We start from the raw sequence: 23007 nt of genomic DNA on the forward strand, positions 1-23007 counted from the left end.
CAAGTTAGAACCTGACATGAAACAACAGACTGGTTGAAAACTGGGAAAGGAATACGTCAAGGTTGTATATTGTCATTCTGTTTATTCTATGCAGAGTACATCATGAAAAATGTCAGGCCAGATGATCACAAGCTAGAATCAAGATAATGGCAGAAAGCAAAGAGGAACTAACTAGCCTCTTGAAGAGGGTGAAAGAGGAGAGTACAGAAGCTGGCTTTAAACTTAACATTCAAAAAGCTAAGATCATGACATCCAGTCCCACCATTTCATACAAACGGACTTTATTTCCTGGGCTCCAAAATCTCTGTGGATGGTAACTGCAGCCATGAAATTAAAAGACACTTGCTCCTTGGAAGAAAAGTTATGACAAACCTAGACAGCATATTAAAAAGCAAAGACATCTCTTTGCTGACAGAAGTCTGTATAGTCAAAGCTATGGTTTTTCCAATAGTTATGTACGGATGTGAGAGGTGAACCATAAAGAACGCTGAGCGCCAAAGAATTGATGTTTTCAAACTGTGGTGCTGGAGAAGACTCTTGAGAGTCCCTTGGACAGCAAGGAGATCAAACCAGTCAATCCTAAAGGAAATCAACCCTGAATATTCAAAAAGGACTGATGCTGAAGCTTCAATACTTTGGCCACTTGATGCAATGGGCCTGCTTGTTGGAAAAGACCCCAATGCTGGGAAAGATTGAGGGCAGGAGGCAAAAGAGGCGACAGAGGATTAGATGGTTGGATGGCATCAACTTAAAGGACATGAGTTTGAGCAAACTGTGGGAGACAGTGAAGCACAGAGAAGCCTGGCATGCTGCAGTCCATGGGGCCGCAGAGTCAGACACAACTAAGTGACTGAACGACAACTGCCTGACTCCCGTCCACATGTTTAACTCCTATGCCATTCAACAACATCGGGATTGTAAGCTCACATCCCCCAGGCTGATTCTGATGTGTTTGCGGAGAAGCATTTTAAAAGTCAGAAGATTTTACATAACACGTTAGATTTTCCGTTTTTCTTTAAAAATCACAGCTCTGGAACGTTAAGTCCACACATCTCCCTGACAACAAACTGCCGTAAGACCACCACCTTCCCACCACTCCACAGGATAGACTGGCTTCTGTCACTTGGAGGAGGCCTGTGAACTACTTTATAAGGATTCTCATGTTCACTATCATCATGAACATTAACAGAAATCTCACTATACAGTCAGGGGTGAGTGTTTTTTTAAAGTCTTTTGTCCCACCCACGCAGTGCAGCATTCTTAATTCCCTGACCAGGAACTGAACCCACAGCCGCTGCACTGGAAGAAAAAGTCTTCACCACTGGACCACCAAGGAAGTCCTGAGGTGAGAATATTTTTAACAGTTTTCAAAGGAGACTCAGACTGTCCCCAGGTTAATCTTGTAGTAAGTTGTAGAATCAACATTCTAATCCAGTCCTATGATTCCAAAGTACAATTTCCTCTCTTGACCTTACTTCTCAATATAATGGAAAGGTCCATAACCGAACCCAAGTCACACTTATAATGCAATTTTAAAAAGAAAAAGGACTTCCATGGTGGCAACGTGGGTAATCTGTCTGCCAATGCAGGGGACACGGGTTTGATCCCTGGTCCAGTAAGACTTTAGTGTGCCATGAAGCAACTAAACCCAAGTGCCACAGCTACTGAAGCCAGTGCTCCTAGAACCTGTGCTCCACGTAAGAGAAGCCATCACAGCGAGAAGCCCACACACTGCAACAAAGGGTAGCCCCTGCTCACCGCAACCAGAGAAAGCCTGCACAAAGCAACAAAGACCCAGTGCAGCCAAAAACAAATTAAGAAAAACTTAAAAAGTAAATAAAAATTTTAAAAGAATAATAAAATCCTTTAGAGTGCTTACTGATAAATTCTAAGTCTATTTAGAATCCAAAATTGGAATTCATGGGTTATATACATAAGTGAAAAGCCATTTACCTGTGGCTACACCTCTGTAACTATATATACTCGTATACACGTAAAAGCATTTAGTATTAAAAATGAAAAAGATAATTTTACTTGATGAAAATACATTACACTAAGCTAGTTTAAAAAAAAAAGTATAAATCCTAAACTTACAAAAATATAAGGAATTACATTGCAAACTCACCCAATAAATTAATCCCATCATTGACAATGAGCTGTCCGTGACGCAAGTAGTTCAAAATGGGTTCAAAGTACTCAGGACTTCGGTCAATTAAGAAAGCTCCTCTATGATCTTGTTTATTTCCCCAGACACCTGTGAAGCCAACAAAATGAAGATAGCCCCCCCATAAGCAAAAAATAAAGTCAGAAATTTATAGGAAAAAAACTGTGTAGCATACCAGTATGTTTTTACTCTTGTACAGATTATTACCAATACCATTAAAAAGTACAAAAGGACAGTAGTTTATAAAGTCAATACAGCTACAGACGCAAAATGGGAAAATTATGGACTGCACTCACCTTTGTCCTTAAACATGTGGGCCAGCATACTGTCGGGTTCTTTATTCACTAAAGTGCTCCTAAGAATTCAGGGAAAAAAATGGATTTCTCCATTTGTCTTTATAAACAAACATATTTAAGTCAAGAGTATACTTGATCTCAGCTGCTCTCTCAAAAAGATGCATGCTATAACCTGGGAGGAGTGATGCTGGGAGACAAAAATGTGCAGTAAGTTGCCATTTATCAAAATCCCTTCTAATCTGGCACTTCCTTTGATTTAAACATCGATTTAGTTGACTTTAATTTCAATGCTAATCTATCCCTCTAGCACACAACTATATCACAATTTTCATGCTCTAAAGTAGGCTGTTTTTATCCCTTTAGCATAAGCAGTTGTGTCTTAAAATTTCAGTGTTGTTAATTTTCTTACTTGTGTTACAAGTATATTGCTCAATATTTTAAAAACACATTCTAAAAATGCTAAATTCATGCTTTTTGTGCCTTCTCTGGAATGACTTATGAGCCATTTTTCTACTCTCAAAAAAAAAAACTTTCTAAAAATTGGTTTCAAATCACACAGTATATTTAAGCAGCACTGGAATATCTTCTAAGGAAATCAGTAATCTGAAGGAAAGAACAGACAGCATATAGCATCACATTGACACACACACGCATGTTGCACCTACCGTGTGGTTGTAAAGTACCGCCCTCCAACATTTAATGTGAGCCAGTCTGTGTGAGATCCTGACAGCCCTTCAGGTAGTTTAGAATCTGTCTGAGGATCTAGAGATGACAGGTAGAAAAAATAAACATTAATTCGGGGAATCATTAATTTGGTGACTTGGGGAAGATGCCAATACCATAATTTTTTAAACTAAAAACACAGATAAAAGCATGGCAGAGCTACTAGGACAGCAAGCCCTGTATCCATAGACAGCATCGAAAACAAAACTAAGTATAAGGTATACCACCAGCACTGACAGCTAGGAGAGCAGCTATGGCATCATCTTCTTTGATGGCAGCAGCAGGGTGTGTAGTGATCCTAAGAATTCCAAAGTAATCCATAAAGACTCACTGCAAAACTCAGCAAATCTACTTGAGAACAACCACCCAGAAGTGGAGGGGTCTGCCCACTCTTAACTGCAGGTGATTCAAGTAGTGTGCAGTAAGATCTGAAGGGGCAGAAAATGAACTCTCAAAACTCCCACCTAGGAAAAAAGCCCCACACTGAGGGTAAGTTGTTGGGAAAAGGAACACATCGAAGTCAGTTCTAATGAGGTAGGTGAACCTAGAGTCTATTATACAGAGTGAAGTAGGTCAGAAAGAGAAAAACAGATATCACATATTAACACACATATATGTGGAATCTAGAAAGATGGTACTGATGAACCTATTTGCAGGGCAGCAATGGAGATGCAGACACAGAGAACAGACTTATGGACACAGGCAGAGGGGAGGAAGGAGAGGGTAAGACAAATGGCGACAGCTGCATGGAACACACACACTGCCGTACATAAAACAGACAGCCAAGGGAAATTTGCTGCATGACTCAGGGAACCCAAACCTAGGCTCTGTAACAACCTAGAGGGGTGTGAAAGGGTGGGGGTGGGAGGGAGTTTCAAGAGGGAGGGCACATATATATACCTATGGCTAATTCATGTTGATGTATGGCAGAAATGAAACCAATATTCTAAAAGCAATTATCCTTTAATTAAAAATAAATTTAAAAAAAAGATAATAAAAGTCAACAAGGTCCACCAGAACCAGAATACATAAGAAGGTAATCCCCATATTTTTTCAATACTTCACAATAAACAGAATAGGCAAACCTAAAGCCATGAAATTAGGAAAACTTTCCTAAGTCAGCCTGTCCTTCTCCAGTAAAGGAAAATGAATTTCATGTAAAAAATGAGGAATAGAAACTCCCATACAAAATTAAAAAATTATTTTTAAAAAGGAAGACTACATCCCTATAGATAATAAAGATATGGCAGAAATACCCACAAAATAGGTAAACTATAATATTTAAAATATACTAAAAGAGGTAAACAATATAAACCAGAACCAAAAATGAAGAAATGGGACAAGAGAACTCAGAATTAGAAGTAAAAAGAAAAATCATTTCAGAAATGAAGATTACAAGAAACACAGGAGTGAAAGAACACCACAGATAATGCCTGAAGGGAGAGAAAAGATGAAAGGGGAAAGCTTTAAAAATCAAAAAGAAATGAAGGAAGAGATGAAAAGTATTTAATAGATTTCAACTTACCTATGGAGGCAAAAGAGCTGTGTATAGAAAACTACAAGACACTGATGAAAGAAATCACAGACAACACAAACAGATGGAGAGATAGATATTCCATGCTCCTGGGCTGGAAGAATCAATACTGTGAAAATGACTATACTATCAAATGTAATATATAAATAGAATGCAACCCCCATCAAATTACCAATGGCACTTTCCACAGAATTAGAACAAAAAAATTTCACAATTCGTATGGAAACACGAAAGACCCCAAGCAGTCAAAGCAATCTTGAGAAAGAAGAATGGAGCTGGAGGAATCAACTTACCTGATTTCAGACTATAATACAAACATACAGTCATCAAGACAGCATGGTACTGGCGCAGAGTACAGACCAATGGAACAAGATAGAAAGCCCAGAGATAAACCCACACACCTATGGGCACCTTATCTTTGACAAAGGAGGCAAGAATATATACAATGGGGAAAAGATAGTCTCTTGAATAAGCAGTGCTGGGAGAACTGGACAACTATGTGTAAAAGAATGAAATTAGAACACTTTCTCACACCATATACAAAGATAGACTCAAAATGGAGTAAAAACCTAAATGTAAGACCACAGACTATCAAACTCTTAGACGAGAACATAGGCAGAATACTATACGACATAAATCATAATAAGATCCTCTATGACCCACCTCCAAGAATAATGGAAATAAAAACAAAAATAAACAAATGGGACCTAATTAAACTTAAAAGCTTTTGCACAGCAAAGGAAAGTATAAACAAGGTGAGAAGATAAACCACAGAATGGGAGAAAATAATAGCAAATGAAACAACCAACAGAGGATTAATTTCCAAAATATACAAACAACTCATACCAAAAAACAAACAAACCAGTCAAAAAGTGGACAAAAGACCTAAACAGACATTTCTCTAAAGACCACATACAGATAGCTAATAAACACATGAAAAGATGCTCAACACCTCTCCTTATTAGTGAAACACAAGTCAAAACTACAGTGAGTATCACCTCACTAGTCAGAATGGCCATCATCAAAAAATCCACAAACAACAAGTGCTGGAGAAAGTATGGGAAAAGGGGAACCCTCTTGCACTGATAGTGGGAATGTAAATTGATACAGCCACTATGGAAGACATTATGGAGATTCCTTAGAAAACCAGGAATAAAACCACCATATGACCCAGCAATATCATTTCTAGGCATACACCCTGAGGAAAACAAACCTGAAAAAGACATGCATCCCAATGTTCACTGCAGCATTATTTACAATAGCTAGGACATGGAAGCAACCCAGATGTCCATCTACAGATGAATGGATAAAAAAGCTGTGGTCCATATATGTAATGGAATACTACTCAGTCATAAAAAGGAATGCATTTGAGTCAATTCTTGTGAGATGAATGCAACTACAGCCTATTATATAGTGTCAAGAAAGTCAAAAACAAATATCACATATTAATGCATATATATGGAATCTAGAAAGATAGTACTGATGAACCTATTCGCAGGGCAGCAATGGAGACACACAGAGAACAGACATACAGACAAGGGCCAGGGAGAGGAAGGAGAGGGTGAGATAAATGGAGAGAACAGCATGGAAGCATACAAACTACCATATGTAAAATAGATAGCCAATGGAAATTTGCTGTAAGACTCAGGGAACTCAAACCGGGCTCTGTAACAACCTAGAGGGTTAGAGGGAAGGAGTTTAAGAGAGAAGGGACATCTGTATACCTATGGCTAATTCATGTTGATGTATGGCAGAAATGAAACCAATAATGTAAAACAATCATCAATCAATTTAAAAAAATAACAATAATTTAAAAAGATTTTAAATACATCAACTGAACACAAGTATAAAAGATCCAATACATATACAACAGATATCCTGATCAGAGAAAAATCAAATCATGGTGACAAAACAAACACAAAGTTCAAGAAAACTTTTCTGAAATTAAAAAAAGTGAAACTACGTATTGAAAGGGCCCACCACATATCTGAGAAAATCAACCCAGAACAACTCAGAACATCTAGAAATAGTCTATTAAAGTTACTGTACTTTAAAGAAAGAGAATCACCCTTCGGGGGATCTAGGAAAAATAGTCAGTTACAAGAAATCAGCTTTTTTTCAACACCAGTACTCTATGCTAGAAAAAAACGGAGTAACATATTTAAGGTATTTAAAGAAAAATCACAACCTAAAGATTTTTTTAAACAATTGAGGTATAACTGATATACAATAAAAAATATACCATTAAAGTGGCAATTTTGTCATGAAATCATCTGACATATGATTTTATGACTAGCCAAACTGATTTTCAGGTATAGAGGCCACATGCAAGATGTCAATAGAACACAGTTTTCACAAGTTCTTTATAAAGAATCTACTGGAAAATAAATTTCAGACAGCCTCTTGAGGCATCAATTTAAGGACTGGAGGAGAAAAAATAAGTGATGGTTTTAAGGGAAAGAGTACAGTATACAATGGTGTGTGTGTGTGTGTGTGTGTGTGTATGTCTATGTATACAGCATATTTGACAATGGATACACTTTTAAATAAAGGAATAGGCATATTAAAAATGCTTAACTGTCTTTAGTAGTCATATTGTCTTTGTAGTTATATATAAAGTATTGGGATTGTTAGTGAAACTTTTATGTGTATTTTGTGTAAGATGAAAGAAAATAGTAATTTCTTGACATTATGTGTGTCCATGGAAACCAGGATTACTGATACGCAAGAAAGGAGACACAGATAAAAGAAAATGTTAAACAAAAACCTTACAATTCTATACTCAATTTCAGCACATATAGATTTGATTTTTTTTTTTTTGTAATAGGACTGGGAGCATTCTCTTAGGCCTGAATTAAAAAACTGGAGGTCTAAAAGAGAATCTTGGGGATGGTCTTGATCACTGCCTCCTGTACAATGTCATGAGACTCCATCCATAGTTCTTCAGGCACTCTAACAGATCTAATCCCGTGCATCTATTTGTTACTTCCACTGTATAACCTTAAGGGATTTGATTTAGATCATACCTGAATGGTCTAGTGGTTCCCCTATTTTATTCAATCTAAGTCTGAGTTTGACAATAAGGACTTCATAATCTGAGCCACAGTAAGCTCCTGGTCTTATTTTTGCTGACTGCATACAGCTTCTCCATCTTAGCTGCAAAGAATATAATCAATCTGACTTTGGTACTAACCATCTGCTGATGTCCATATGTACAGTCTTCTTTTGTGTTGTTTGGAAGAGGGTGTTTGCTATGAGTAGGGCATTCTCGTGGCAAAACTCTGTTAGCCTTTGACCTGCTTCGTTTTGTAATCCAAGGCCAAATTTACCTGTTATTTCAGGTAGCTCTTGATTTTCTACTTTCGCATTCCAGTCCCCTATAATGAAGAGGACATCTTTCTTGGGTATCAGTTCTAGAAGTTCTTGTAGGTCTTCATAGAACTGTTCAACTTCAGCTTCTTCAGCATTACTGGTTGGGGCATAGACCTGGATTACTGTGATATTGAATGGTTTGCCTTGGAAACGAACAGAGATCATTCTGTTCTTTTGAGATCATTCTGCTTTTGAGACTGCATCCAAGTACTGCATTTCAGACTCTCTTGTTGACTATGATGGCTACTCCATTTCTTCTAAGGGATTCTTGCCCATAGTTGTAGATATAATGGTCACCTGAGTTAAATTCACCCATTCCAGTCCATTTTAGTTCATTGATTCCCAAAATGTCGATGTTCACTCGTGCCATCTCCTGTTTGATCACTTCCAATTTGCCTTGATTCACTGACCTAACATTCCAGGTTTCTATGCAATGTTGTTCTTTACAGCATCAGACTTTATTTCCAACACCTGTCACATCTACAATTGGGTGTTGTTTTTCTTTGATGAGGCCTTACAAATAGCTGAGAAGAGAAGAGAAGCGAAAGGCAAAGGAGAAAAGGAAGGACATACCCATCTGAATGCAGAGTTCCAAAGAATAGCAAGGAAAGATAAGAAAGCCTTCCTCAGTGACAAATGCAAAGAAATAGAGGAAAACAATAGAATGGGAAAAACTAGAGACCTCTTCAAGAAAATTAGAGATATCAAGGGAACATTTCATGCAAAGATGGGCACAATAAAGGACAGAAATGGTATGAACCTAACAGAAGCAGAAGATATTAAGAAGAGGTGGCAAAAATACACAGAAGAACTATACAAAAAGATCTTCATGATGCAGATAACCATGATGGTGTGATCACTCACCTAGAGCCAGACATCATGGAATGCGAAGTCAAGAGGGCCTTAGGAAGCATCATTATGAACAAAGCTAGTGGAGATGATAGAATTCCAGTTAAGCTATTTCAAATCCTGAAAGATAATGCTGTGAAAGTGCTGCACTCAATACGCCAGCAAATTTGGAAAACTCAGCAGTGGCCACAGGACTGAAAAAGGTCAGTTTTCATTCCAATCCCAAAGAAAGGCAATATCAAAGAATGTTCAAACTACTGCACAACTGCACTAATCTCACACACTAGAAAAGTAATGCTCAAAATTCTCCAAGCCAGGCTTCAACAGTACGTGAATTGAAAACTTCCAGATGTTCAAGCTAGATTTAGAAAAGGCAGAGGAACCAGAGATCAAACTGCCAACATCTGTTGGGTCATCGAAAAAGCAAGAGAGTTCCAGAAAAACACCTACTTCTGCTTTATTGACTATGCCAAAGCCTTTGACTGTGTGGATCACAATAAACTGTGGAAAACTGTTCAAGAGATGGGAATACCAGACCTCCAGACATGCCTCCTGAGAAATCTGTATGCACGTCAAGAGGCAACAGTTAGAACTGGACATGAAACAACACACTGGTTCCAAATCAGGAAAGGAGTACATCAAGGCTATATATTGTTACCCTGCTTATTTAACTTATATGTAGAGTACATCATGTGAAATGCCAGGTTGGATGAAGCACAAGCTGGAATCAAGATTGCCGGGAGAAATATGAATAATCTCAGATACACAGATGACACTACCCTTATGGCAGAAAGTGAAGAAGAATTAAAGAGCCTCTTGATGAAAGTGAAAGAGGAGAGTGAAAAAGTTGGCTTAAAGCTCAACATTCAGAAAACGAAGATCATGGTATGCGGTCCCATCACTTCACGGCAAATAGATGGGGAAAAGTGGAAACAGTGGCTGGCTATTTTTTGGGGCTCCAAAATCACTGCAGATGGTGATTGCAGCCATGAAATTAAAAGACACCTGCTCCTTGGAAGAAAAGCTATGACCAGCCTAGATAGCATATTGAAAGCAGAGATATTATTTTGCCAACAAAGGTCCATCTAGTCAAAGCTACGGTTTTTCTAGTAGTCATTTATGGATATGAGTTGGACTATAACGAAAGCTGAGCACGAAAAGAATTGATGCTTTTGAACTGTGGTGTTGGAGAAGACCCTTGAGAGTCCCTTGGACTGCAAGGAGATCCAACCAGTCAATCCTAAAGGAAATCAGTCCTGTATATTCATTGGAAGGATTGATGCTGAAGCTGAAACTCAAATACTTTGGCCACCTGATCTGAAGAACTGACTCACTGGAAAAGACCCTGATGCTGGAAAAGATAAAGGCGGGAGAAGGGGACGACAGAAGATGAGATGGTTAGATGGCATCACCGATACAATGGACATGAGTTTGAGTAGGCTCTGGGAGTTGGTGATGGATAGGGAAGCCTGGAGTGCTGCAGTCCATGGGGTCGCAAAGAGTCGGACAGGACTGAGCTACTGAACTGAACTGAAAAGAGAATCAGTTCTTAAGACATCATGTTGAATGACAGAAGCTTCATACAAAAGAATACATGTTCTGTGATTCTAACAAAAGAATACATGTTCTGTGATTCTAACTATATGAAGGTTTATATAATAGGGAAAATTATTGTATGGTAGGGACAAAATTAGTAGTTGTCTTTGGTGGGGTAGGGGTGGGACTAAGAAAGAGCCTGAGGCAAATTTCTAGGATGATTGTAACATTCTTATCTTGATAGGGGTTTGGGTTACACAGATGGGTACATTTGTCAACACTCAGTAAGATACACTTAAAATTTATGCATTTTATGAAAGTTTAACTCAAAAATAAGTAAAACATATTGAGCTCTAGTTGATGATATGTAGCTGAAATGTTCAGGGGTGAAGTGTATTGATAATGACAATCTCTTTGAAATGCATCAAAAAATAAAATGGACTGGTAGAAACATGGATCATTATGCAGCAAAGAATAATAATTCATAGTAAACTGCTAATGAGTAGAATCTAGGTGATGAGTATATGGATGTTTACTGAAATATTCCAAAAGTAAAATGCTGGGAGGAAACAAGAAAAAGACACAAGTTGGAATATTGCCCAGACGAAATATGATTAAGCATTTTAAGTGTACCATTAGGTGGCATTTAGTGCATTCACAATGTTGTACAACCACCAGCGCTCCCTAGTTTCAAAGCTTCATCATTATTTAGATTTTGATAGGGGTTACATTCATTCCTAAGCATTTTATTTTTATGCTATTGTAAATTGAACTGTTTAAGTATATATTTTTGGATTGTTCATTGCTAGTATATAGAAATACAACTGATTTTTGTGTGTTGATTTTGACTCTTGGAAGTTTGCTGAATTCATTTATTAGCTCTAACTTCATGTGTGTTTAGGGTTTATCTAAATACAAGATCATGTTATCTGAGAATAGAAATAATTTTACTTCTTGCCTGTTTGATTTGGCTAGAACCTCTAATATAATATCAATCTGAAGTTGCAAAAGTGGGCATTGTTCCTAATTCTAGTGGAAAAACTTTGTCTTTCACCACTGTGTATGTTGGTAGCTGTGGGTTTTTCATATATGGCCTTTATCATAGTAAGTTTCCTTCTATTTCTAGTTTGCTAAGTGTTTTTATTGTGAAAAGATGTGAATTTTGTCAAAATCTTTCATTGCATCACTGGAGATATTTCGGGGGTTTTCCTTCATTCTACTAAGGTGACATATCAGATTGATTCCTTTTTGTCTGTTGGCCCATTCTCAAATTCCAGGAATAAATCCCACTTGGTCATAGAGTATAACCCTTTCAATATACTTCTTTGGTTTGCTCATAATCTGCTCAGGATTTTAATGTCAATATTCATAAAGGATATTTGCAATTTTCTTGTAGTGTCTTTGCCTGGCTTTGGTATCAGTGTAAAAGTTTGCAAAATATATTCTCGATGCAAAACAAAATCTTATAATCCTAATTATAAACCAAAGCATGAACCCATGCTTTCCTGGTGGCTCAGCTGGTAAAGAATCCACCTGGAATGTGGGAGATCTGGGTTCAATCCCTGGGTTGGGAAGATCCTCTGGAGAAGGGAATGGCTACCCACTGCAGTATTCTTGCCTGCAGAATTCCAAGGAGAGTCCATGGGGTCGCAAAGAGTCAGACACAACTGAGTCACTTTCATGAGGTATTTTATCTATGTTATATATGATATAAAGCTTTCTATAACATTTATTACATATGAATCTTATCCACTAGCTATGTATTTCAAATTTTGTTCACCAAAAAACCTAGTAACAATGAGGAACTCAGGAGCAATGAGCCTCCCTAGTACCCAGATTGTGTCTTGAAATGACATTTTCCACTAAAAGATATGAAGGTTTCCAATAACAAAAAACTGATCTGGGTTTAGGACAGGAGAAGTATCAGATGAACATTTTGCTATTCCAGACAGTAAGGAATCTGTAAAAGACTAACAGGTTTGTATAAGAGGAAAACTTCAAGGGATTTCCACTGGTCAAAAGTAAAATAATCTAGGTATCAATAAATGCAGAGGATGAAAACATACCCAATATTTTTAACTCTAAAAGCTCAGAATGATGAAACAAAAAACACTAAATCACTTTTTATTGTTTATTTGTATGCAATGACTCAATTAAGTGACTACTACCTGCCACTCTGTTAGGTTAACAGGTAAAAAAAGATGAGAAAAATTTTGTGTTCACAGCCTTAAGGCAAAGACAGAGAATATGCACTTACTTCTAAGTTGCCATATGATGATCCTAAGAACTACCTCCACTCAATAAACACAAATATTGAGAAGGCTTAAAAAATACTTAAATATTCATAGTGTGATTGTCTGAAACTATGTCAGATACTCATTAAAGAATATTTACCTTATTTAAGCCTCAGGCTTTTTGAGATATACACTGTACCTGCTTTCTTCAAAATTAAAGGGTAGTATGTATATATGTGTATGAGTGTGTGTGGTTGATACTGGCATCTTTGACTGATTTTTCTGTTGTGAATGATTGTCACACATTACTTTTGCAAGCAATCTGTTGTTTAGTTGCTCAGTCATGTCCAATTCTAACTCCAAGACAGTAGCCAACCATGCTCCTCTGTCAGTGGGATTTCCCAGGAAAGAATACTGGAGTGGGTTGCCATTTCCTTCTCCAGGGGATCTTCCCGACTCAGGCATCGAACCCGTGTCTCCTGTACTGTCAAGTGGATTCTTTACCACTGAGCCACCAGGGAAGCCCTCTGCAACCTATACATGCTTAAAAATATGTAACACAGCAGAGAGATTTGGTAACTACTATCAGAGAAAATTTCAAGAAAACAGAGTTCTAAAATCAAAACTACCTTATTGTGTCATAATTAATGGATATGTGCACATCTAGAGCATTTTAAAAACACATAAAAGATGAAGTATCCATACTAAAATATGATCATCTAATTTAAGTTAGAAATTTACTTTCACACTCCCCCAACCCCAATGCAGAATCCAAAGAGCTATGAAGAGTTGAATACTGCCACAAGATCCTTTTTAATGTTTGGCTTAGTAAAGCCAGTAAAATATTCGAAATTTCATCTCTATTTTGGCAGACAAAATTGGCTTTTAAGGGAGTCACTTACCAATAAATGGTTCTCCTTCACACACAAACAAAACATCATCATCCCTGGGGAAATCAAAATTTAAAAAGCCACCATCAAAATCCAGAAATCACATTAATTATGTTGACTAGAGGGTCTACATTATAGAGAATATTATAGAAGACAGGTTTTGCTATCTATGATGTAAAGAAGTTGACCAAGTTTCTAGTGCTTTCTGTTTAAACCCAGGTTACTTCAGCCTCTTCCTGCTCCTAAATTCTATGATCTGATGAGAATGAAATAAGGTTCACTAGACACTTATTTAAAGGGATAAATCTGCCTTGGGTATTTAAAAAAAAAAAAAAAAAGAAACAAACCAAAAGCCACTATTGGGGTAGATCACTGATAAGTTAACTTGATTTACTTATTTAGCAAGCTTTCACCAAAGTAGGTCTCTGTGACTTTCATAAAATTCAAAGTGCTTAACCCTCTGACTTAACTGTTTCTGGATTTAAATTCAAAGAAGATTCTGCACATGAAAGTACTTTTGAAATGGAAATAAAAACAAACAAACCCACTATATAAGTTATGTGAATTCAGCTTTCTCATCAATTGAAAAATATACCGTTATGCTCAAAGGATATGATTAAAACTATAGCCAACTCTTCTTTTTTCACTTTATTTCTGTAACCCTAAAAAAAATTATTAGGGTTTTCTCCCACATCATCATCTGTTCTTTGATTTGGTAATGAAAATAAATTTTCATATTATATCTTGGAAGAATGTTGTTGGAAGTAACACACCTATAAACACTAATACACTATATTTACCTAAATATAAACAAATACAAATAATCCAAACATCTGGATTATCAGTGTTTATCCTCCCCTGCCCCACTTCACCATTAATATAAATAAATTATCAGAGCTTATATTGTGAACCACAAATTATTAAACAGGTAGATATGATACAATATACATAAATGCTATTTCTTATCCTTTTTAATTGAAGTATAGTTGACATATATTATGTTAGTTTCAAGTGTACAATACAGTGATTTGACAATGAAATATATGAAATGATCTCTACAATAAGTCTACCATCTGATGGCTGCTCCACAATAAGTAACCATCTGTCCCCATACAAAATTATTACAGTATTACTGACTGTATTCTTTGTGGTGCAAATTTCATGCCTGTGACTTATCTATTTTGTGTGGAAGTTTATACCTCCTAATCTGAACCTCCTTCCCCTCTGGCAGAACTCAATTTGAGTTCTAAACAGTACGTATTCTATAGTTCAGAAGGTTTCAGTTACGACCTTCTTCGATTATAACCTATGTTGTAGAAATTTTTAATTCTAAAGTATAAATTATATTTCTAAATAACACATCACAGGAACACAGAACTTTCCTTGGAAGCAGAGTGTGTTTCCTCAGGAGAAATTAAGGTTGATAAATCATTCAACAATGTGATAATCCAAAGAAACCAAAGCTGGGAGATAAATACTTAAAAACTAAGAAATTCTCCCAATTTCTTTGGACTTTAAATCTGTATCTTTTAAGCTTATAACCTTTTCTGCTTGTTCACCATGCCAGTTAATTTTTTAAGGGTAATATAAAAATGTGTTTTCCTCTCATTAATCAGAGTCAACTATTAAACCAAATGAGCTGGGTAAGTCCTTCTACTTTTCAGATGTTTAGTTTTCTCATGCATAAAACAAAGGGGCCAGAAGTGTTTAAAGGCAGTATGTTATACTGAAATGTTATTCTAAGATGGGTTTAAATGAAAATTAAATTTTGTATACTACCATAATTTAGAGCATCATCTTCACAATATCATGTTTAAAAAGCCCATGCCTTTGCCAATTAAATGAGGTAACGTGGGCAAAGCAAATACAACTAACTAGCACAGCGTCAGTACTTAGTATCTGCTCCCATTCCATCTTCTTTAAGCCCACTCCTGCTCCAAAAGTCTATGATCCCATGAGGATGGAATGAGGTGAACTGGACACTGGTTTTAAAATATTCCTGGCACACTTAAAAAACAAAACCCCAAAACAAACCAACCTAAACCACTATCATGGTGGATCATGGGTAAGTTAACTATAGTTAACATTCTATCTTACTTTTGGTAAGTCTTCCCCAGAGTAGCTCTCCATGACGCTTATAAAATTCAAAAGCGCTCTTAGGAAATGAATTGAACAATAAGCAGTACCACATAAAGGAGAACAATTAAATTTCTAACATTAATAATTCATGTCTTACTAGATCCATTTCTATCAATATAGAGAGGTCCTCACAAGCATATATGGACTCTGCAGAAAGACTATGAGTATACTGGAATGTACTCAGGGTTTTCCAGCTGATCAATGCACCCTAAGTCCAAACTATTTAAATTCCAAAGAGTAAATTCCAGTCAATCATTTGCCAAAATCCTGTATTCTTAATAGGGATTAACTACCACTTAAGGGGGATAGCAAAGCATCAAGAAGCTGAGGGTACACTGTAGACAGCTAATAAAAAGGTGAAGGTTACCTGATCAAAGCAATATCATCAATCAGTCCACCTTTCCCATTATACACACTGGTGGCTTTTATGCCGAGTTTATTGCTGGCCACAGAAAGCAAATCAGATAAAGTTCCATATACAGCAACCACCTGTAAACACACCAGATTAATTTGAACAACTTACATAATCAATTTTGTCACTTCCAAATTACAAACCACCACACTGTAAACGAGATTTAAAAAAAAAAAATCAGAGTATCACATAAAAAGATTTTGAGAGATCCTTAACACATTATTGACCTGAGATGTATTAACACAAGTAACATGTTTGCACACGCGCACATGCTCAGTCACATCCAACTCTTTGTGATTCTGTGGACTGTAGCCCGCCAGGCTCCTCTGTCCATGGGATTTCCCAGGCAAGAATATTGGAATGGGCTGCCATTTCCTTTTCCAGGGGATCATCCCAACCCAGGGATCAAACTCGTGTACCCTGCATTGACAGGCACTCCACCTGCGAAGTCTGCCACAGGTGTTAGTTTCTGCAAAATTCCCCTGGTCAATAACATGTTAACAGTGTCTCTCTTCTTTTGATGACTCAAATACTTACACAGTGCCACAATACTGTTGAAATCCGAAACTAGAGAAATCAGCTCTAACTAAAACCAAACTGATACAATCTTACGGTACATTAAACAGTGCTCCAGTTCTGATATAAAAGAGACCCACACTTGAATTTAGATTCTGCCATTTCCTAGCTGTCAGCTCAAGAAAAATTGACCTCTTCATGCTTGTGTGGCTTTAAGGAGAAATGAATAGTGTGCACCTGCATCAGAAAGTCGTCAGGAGAATGAAATGAATTAATGCATGATCAGAGCTTCGCAAAGTGCCTGGGACCTGTTAAGTCTTTATGTTGTTGCTTTTACATGACTTCTTTGTTAAATGAATGATTAAAAAAAAAAAGAAACTTACTGCTTATTAAAACATTTACCATATCAAGTATCTTATAAACAGTTAACAACTTCCCACTTCATCTAACTTCAAAAATTGTATTATTTTATAAAAGCCAGATTTGGACTAAATACAGCACAGGGCTGGGTTACAATAAATTGCTCCATTCTCCTTTAAACCAGGCAGTCTGATACTAGTGCAACATACATGCAACTGCTCATGTAAGAGGTTGAGACTATTCACATGGAGTGAATTTTTGGCTCTGGTCCTAACTGTAACTATATGCTTCCAGTGGCTTTGTTGTATAGTTGTACCACTATCAGATCTCTGAAAATTATGGATAAAAAGTAGGTGAGGAGCTGAACCTGAAGCATGACCTGAAACAGACTTCCCATAAAATACTGGACACAGGTGTCATGTGAAATGTGAACCAGAGCTGGTCATTTGTTCACTGGTCACTGAAGTATAGTAGACTGAATTTTTCGTTAAGTAAATGAATAATCGAGCACGGAGGGGGTTGCCTGCCAATATAGGAGTGCCCAGTCTCTCAACAGCACAGTACAGAGATTCGAACTCTTTTATTTTGGATCATAACCTATGAGAAGTGTTGCCAAGTTGGGGCACTTAGGGGAAGAGCTGTAGGCAAACAGTTTAAAGGGAACAAGGTGGATTATTAAAAATAATGTACAATCCGAGTGCTCATAAACACAAGGATAAACAAAACGTGGTATTTTCATACAATGGAATATCATTCAGCTATAAAAAGGAATACAATCTGATACATGCTACAACATAGATGAATCTTAGAAACATTACTCTAAGTGAAATAAACCAGACCAAAAAAAAGGACAAATATCACATGATTCCACTTAGAATAGGCAAATTCATAGAGATAGAAAGTAAAAAAAACAAAGATGACCTGAGCAGAAGGGGGAATGAAGAGTTACTGCTTAACGGGTACATAGATCCTGTTTAGGATGATGCAAAAGTCTTGAAAATAAAAAGTGGTCAGGTTATATACATTGTGAATGTACTTAATGCTGATGAAATGTGTTCTCAAAATGGCTCAAATGGCACTTTTATGTTATGTATATTTTACCATAATAAAGAAAATAATCACACAAAGCACTTGGCATAGTCTTTTGTACACACTGCAGTTCAGTTCAGTTGCTCAGTCGTGTCCAACTCTTTGCGACCCCATGAACCACGCAGCACGCCAGGCCTCCCCGTCCATCACCAACTCCCGGAGTCCACCCAAACCCATGTCCATTGAGTTGGTGATGCCAACCAACTATCTCATCCTCCCTCGTCCCCTTCTCCTCCTGCCCTCATCTTTCCCAGCATCAGGGTCGTTCCCAGTGAGTAAACTCTTTGCATCAGGTGGCCAAAGTATTGGAGTTTCAGCTTCAGCATCAGTCCTTCCAATGAACACCCAGGACTGATCTCCTTCAGGATGGACTGGATGGATCTCCTCACAGTCCCTTGCAAGGGACTCTCAAGAGTCTTCTCCAACACCACAGTTCAAAGCATCAATTCTTTGGTGCTCAGCTTTCTTTATAGTCCAACTCTCACATCCATAAGTGACCACTGGAAAAACCATAACCTTGACTAGATGGACCTTTGTTGGCAAAGTAATGTCTCTGTTTTTTAATATGCTGTCTAGGTTGGTCATAACTTTTCTTCCAAGGAGTAAGTGTCTTTTAATTTTATGGCTGCAATCACCATCTGCAGTGATTTTGGAGCCCAGAAAAATAAAGTCAGCCACTGTTTCCCGTTTCCCCATCTATTTGCCATGAAGTGATGGGACCGGATGCCATGATCTTCGTTTTCTGAATGTTGAGCTTTAAGCCAACTTTTTCACTCTCCTCTTTCACTTTCATCAAGAAGCTCTTTAGTTCTTCTTCACTTTCTGCCATAAGGGTGGTGTCATCTGCATATCTGAGGTTATTGATATTTCTCCCGGCAATCTTGATTCCAGCTTGTGCTTCCTCCAGCCCAGGGTTTCTCATGATGTACTCTGCATATAAGTTAAATAAGCAGGGTGACAATATACAGCCTTATCGTACTCCTTTTCCTATTTGGAACTATTCTGTTGTTCCATGTCCAGTTCTAACTGTTGCTTCCTGACCTGCATACAGATTTCTCAAGGTCAGGTGGTCTGGTATTCCCATCTCTTTCAGAATTTTCCACAGTTTATTGTGATCCACACAGTCCACATAGTCAATAAAGCAGAAATAGATGTTTTTCTGGAACTCTCTTCTTTTTTCGATGATCCAGCAGATGTTGGCAATTTGATCTCTGGTTCCTCTGCCTTTTCTAAAATCAGCTTGAACATCAGGAAGTTCACGGTTCACATATTGCCGAAGACTGGCTTGGAGAATTTTGAGCATCACTTTACTAGCATGTGAGATGAGTGCAGTTGTGTGGTAGTTTGAGCATTCTTTGGCATTGCCTTTCTTTGGGATTGGAATGAAAACTGACCTTTTCCAGTCCTGTGGTCACTGCTGAGTTTTCCAAATTTGCTGGCATATTGAGTGCAGCACTTTCACAGAGTCATCTTTCAGGATTTAAAATAGCTCAACTGGAATTCCATCACCTCCACTAGCTTAGTTCATAGTGATGCTTCCTAAGGCCCACTTGACTTCACATTCCAGGACGTCTGGCTATAGGTGAGTGTGAGTGATCACACCATTGTGATTATCTTGGTCGTGAAGATCTTTTTTGTACAGTTCTTCTGTGTATTCTTGCCACCTCTTAATATCTTCTACTTCTGTTAGGTCCCTACCATTTCTGTCCTTTATTGTGCCCACCTTTGCATGAAATGTTCCCTTGGTGTCTCTAATTTCCTTGAAGAGATCTCTAGCCTTTCCCATCTGTTGTTTTCCTCTATTTCTTTGCATTGATTGCTGAGGAAGGCTTTCTTATCTCTCCTTGCTATTCTTTGGAACTCTGCATTCAAATGGGTATATCTTCCCTTGTCTCCTTTGCTTTTTGCTTCCCTTCTTTTCACAGCTATTTGTAAGGCCTCTTCAGATACCCGTTTTGCTTTTTTGCACTTCTTTTTCTTGGAGATGCTCTTGATTCCTGTCTCCTGTACAATGTCACAAACCTCCATCCATAGCTCATCAGGCATTCTGTCTATCAGATCTAGTCCCTTAAATCTATTTCTCACTTCCATTGTATTTGATTTAGGGATAAGGGATTTGATTTAGGTCATACCTGAATGGTCTAGTGGTTTTCTCCACTTTCTTCTATTTCATTCTGAATTTGGAAATAAGGAGTTCATGATCCAAGCCACAGTCAGATACCAGTCTTGTTTTTGCTGACTGTATAGAGCTTCTCCATCTTTGGCTGCAAAGAATATATCAATCTGATTTCAGTGTTGACCATCTGGTGACATCCATGTGTAGAGTCTTCTCCTATGTTGTTGGAAAAGGCTGTTTGCTATGAACTGTGTGCTCTTTTGGCAGAACTCTTAGCCTTTGCCGGCTTCATTTTGTACTCCAAGGCCAAATCTGCCTGTTACTCCAGGTGTTTCTTGACTTCCTACTTTTGCATTCCAGTCCCCTATAATGAAAAGGACATCTTTTTGGGGTGTTGGTTCTAAAAGGTCTTGTAGGTCTTCGTAGAACCGTTCAACTTCAGCTTCTTCCGCGTTACTGGTTGGTGCATGGACTTGGATTACCGTGATACTGAATGGTTTGCCTTGGAAATGAAGAGAGATCATTCTGTCGTTTTTGAGACCGCATCCAAGTACTGCATTCCGGACTCTTTTGTTGACTATGATGGCTACTCTGTTTCTTCTAAGGGATTCCTGCCCACAGTAGTAGATGTAATGGTCATCTGAGTTAAATTCACCCATTTCAGTCCATCTTAGTTCACTGATTCCTAGAATGTCGATGTTTACTCTTGTCATCTCCTGTTTGACCACTTCCAATTTGCCTTGATTCATGGACCTAACACTCCAGGTTCCTATGCAGTACTGCTTTTTACAGCATCCAGCCCTGCTTCCATCACCAGTCCCATTCACAACTGGGTGTTGTTTTTGCTTTGGCTCCATCCCTTCATTCTTTCTGGAGAAAGAATGCACACTGCAGACATGCCATAAATGATTGTATCCTGAAGAAAATATGTCCCTTCTGTTTCATATCATTTTTCACCTTTGCAGCAGAGCCTGTAATTCTGTCATTTCAGACACAAAGTTCCAGAGAAGGAGAAAGATCTAGAAAATTCTTAGTATAACGGCAACTATGACAAGAATGCTGACGATAGATTTTCCTACTCTCCCCTAGCAGTTCCCAGGCTGTAAAAGTTGTTCTGAATTTGCTTTGGTTGGTCTCTTGGCTCTCTGCTTCTTGTGTATCTTCACATGGCTTTATTTTTCCTGACATTATCCCCTCCTTGCCCTAAGATCAACTTTATCCACCCCATTTCTTTTTACTTCTCTCCCTCAAGCAACATAAAATGATGAAAATTTAATGTATCTCTCTACATAATGCTCCTGAATTTAAATAGTAGAGCATACCATTTTATACAACTTATTTTTTTTCCAAAACTACAAATTAAATTGTTTTCTACTTCCATATGATTGACTTGATTTTTTCTGTGGGTCAGCTGTTTCCTCATGAAAATAAAGGGCACCTACCACATTTGAAAGCCATGCTGTCAAACTTGGAAGTAACTAGCTATGAGAGGCTATTAAATTTTTTACGTTAGTTATTAAAGATCTTGTGTTGTTTTTTTTTTTAATGTAAGCATTTATCACTACTAACTTCTCTCGTAGAACTGCTTTTGCTGCATCTCATACATTTTGGGATGTTGTATCTCCACCTTATCATAATAAAGAAAATAATCAGGCATAATAATCTTTTCTTTTCCATGGAGTTTCCCAGGCAAAGATACTACAGTGGGTTGCCATTTCCTTCTCCAGAGGCTATTTAATTTTATTACAACTAATTACAATAAAAGTTAAGTTCATCAGTTACATCAGCCATATTTCAAGTGATCAGCAGCCACACTGGCTGGTGGTTACCATATTGAACAGCACAGATATGGAAGTTTTCCTTCATCACAGAAGTTCTTTGAGTACCATTGTTTCAAAGAGCAGAATAAAATGGAGAACAAAGAACCAGATATATTAATTGTTAGGTTTGACCATGTCACAACAACTCACAATAACCAAGTAGTAGAGTCCAGCTTAAATCCTTTTTGTACAGAAGGTGGAGTAGTTGCCATCTTTCGTTTCCCACTGAAGTAAAATTTCATTATAAGGTAAAATTAAGGTTAAAAAAAGCCACACACCACACAGTTTGGCAATTGCAAGGCAATCAAAATACAACAGGTGTTTTTTTTGTAGGCTGTAGAACTATTAAAGAGCACATTCTAGACACAAATTACGTTTGCCTTTATGACTTAAATAAGGCCTAACACAGTACTGAACACAATTTATCATTTGACCAAATTTCTTCTAACCTGACTTCCTATCAAGGCTGTAAAGTTTTAATAAAAATTTTTTAGTTTGTAAAAAGTCATTATTTGTTCTGTGAATTTAGGTAACCAACAAGCCCCTGTAATTGTTGAAGAAGGACCTCCCTGTACAACCCACATATCTTGACACTCACACACACACAAAATGCAGCCAGTTTAAAAAGAAGGATCCTCTTAAGTGTCACAGTAAGTATCTGGCTCATAATAGGACTCTGATAAATGTTTCCTGAATGTCAGATGAAATTTTCATTGCTTTCAGAATGCTGAATGAGGATGCATCTTTTTGTGTGAGTCAATTATATTTAAGTCTTTTCCACTGACATTAGGTAAAAAACAAAGTACACAGCAGAAATGCAATTCTAAAGTAATGTTCATAGAGTTCATGTAACTATAGAAAGTGGCCATTTTTGGATAGTAGAGTTAAGGTTCACTTATCTTGTGAGACTTTTTGTACTCCAGACTTGTTACAATGAACATCTTTTATGCAATAAGA

At 37.5% G+C, this 23007-nt stretch overlaps 1 protein-coding gene across 1 annotated transcript in view; it reads right to left on the minus strand.

Moving 5' to 3' along the window:
• KCTD9 (potassium channel tetramerization domain containing 9) overlaps positions 1-23007 on the minus strand; it is a 79952-nt gene that overhangs the window by 50845 nt on the left and 6100 nt on the right. Inside the window, exons 2-6 of the mRNA XM_006057341.4 lie at positions 16105-16226; positions 13611-13654; positions 3126-3222; positions 2461-2519; positions 2126-2254 (exon numbers count right to left, since the gene is read on the minus strand). Of these exons, the coding sequence (XP_006057403.1) occupies positions 2126-2254; positions 2461-2519; positions 3126-3222; positions 13611-13654; positions 16105-16226 (451 nt within the window). The remainder of the gene's footprint in view (positions 1-2125; positions 2255-2460; positions 2520-3125; positions 3223-13610; positions 13655-16104; positions 16227-23007) is intronic.

This window comes from Bubalus bubalis, chromosome 3, assembly GCF_019923935.1.
Source record: "Bubalus bubalis isolate 160015118507 breed Murrah chromosome 3, NDDB_SH_1, whole genome shotgun sequence".
NCBI lineage: Eukaryota > Metazoa > Chordata > Mammalia > Artiodactyla > Bovidae > Bubalus > Bubalus bubalis.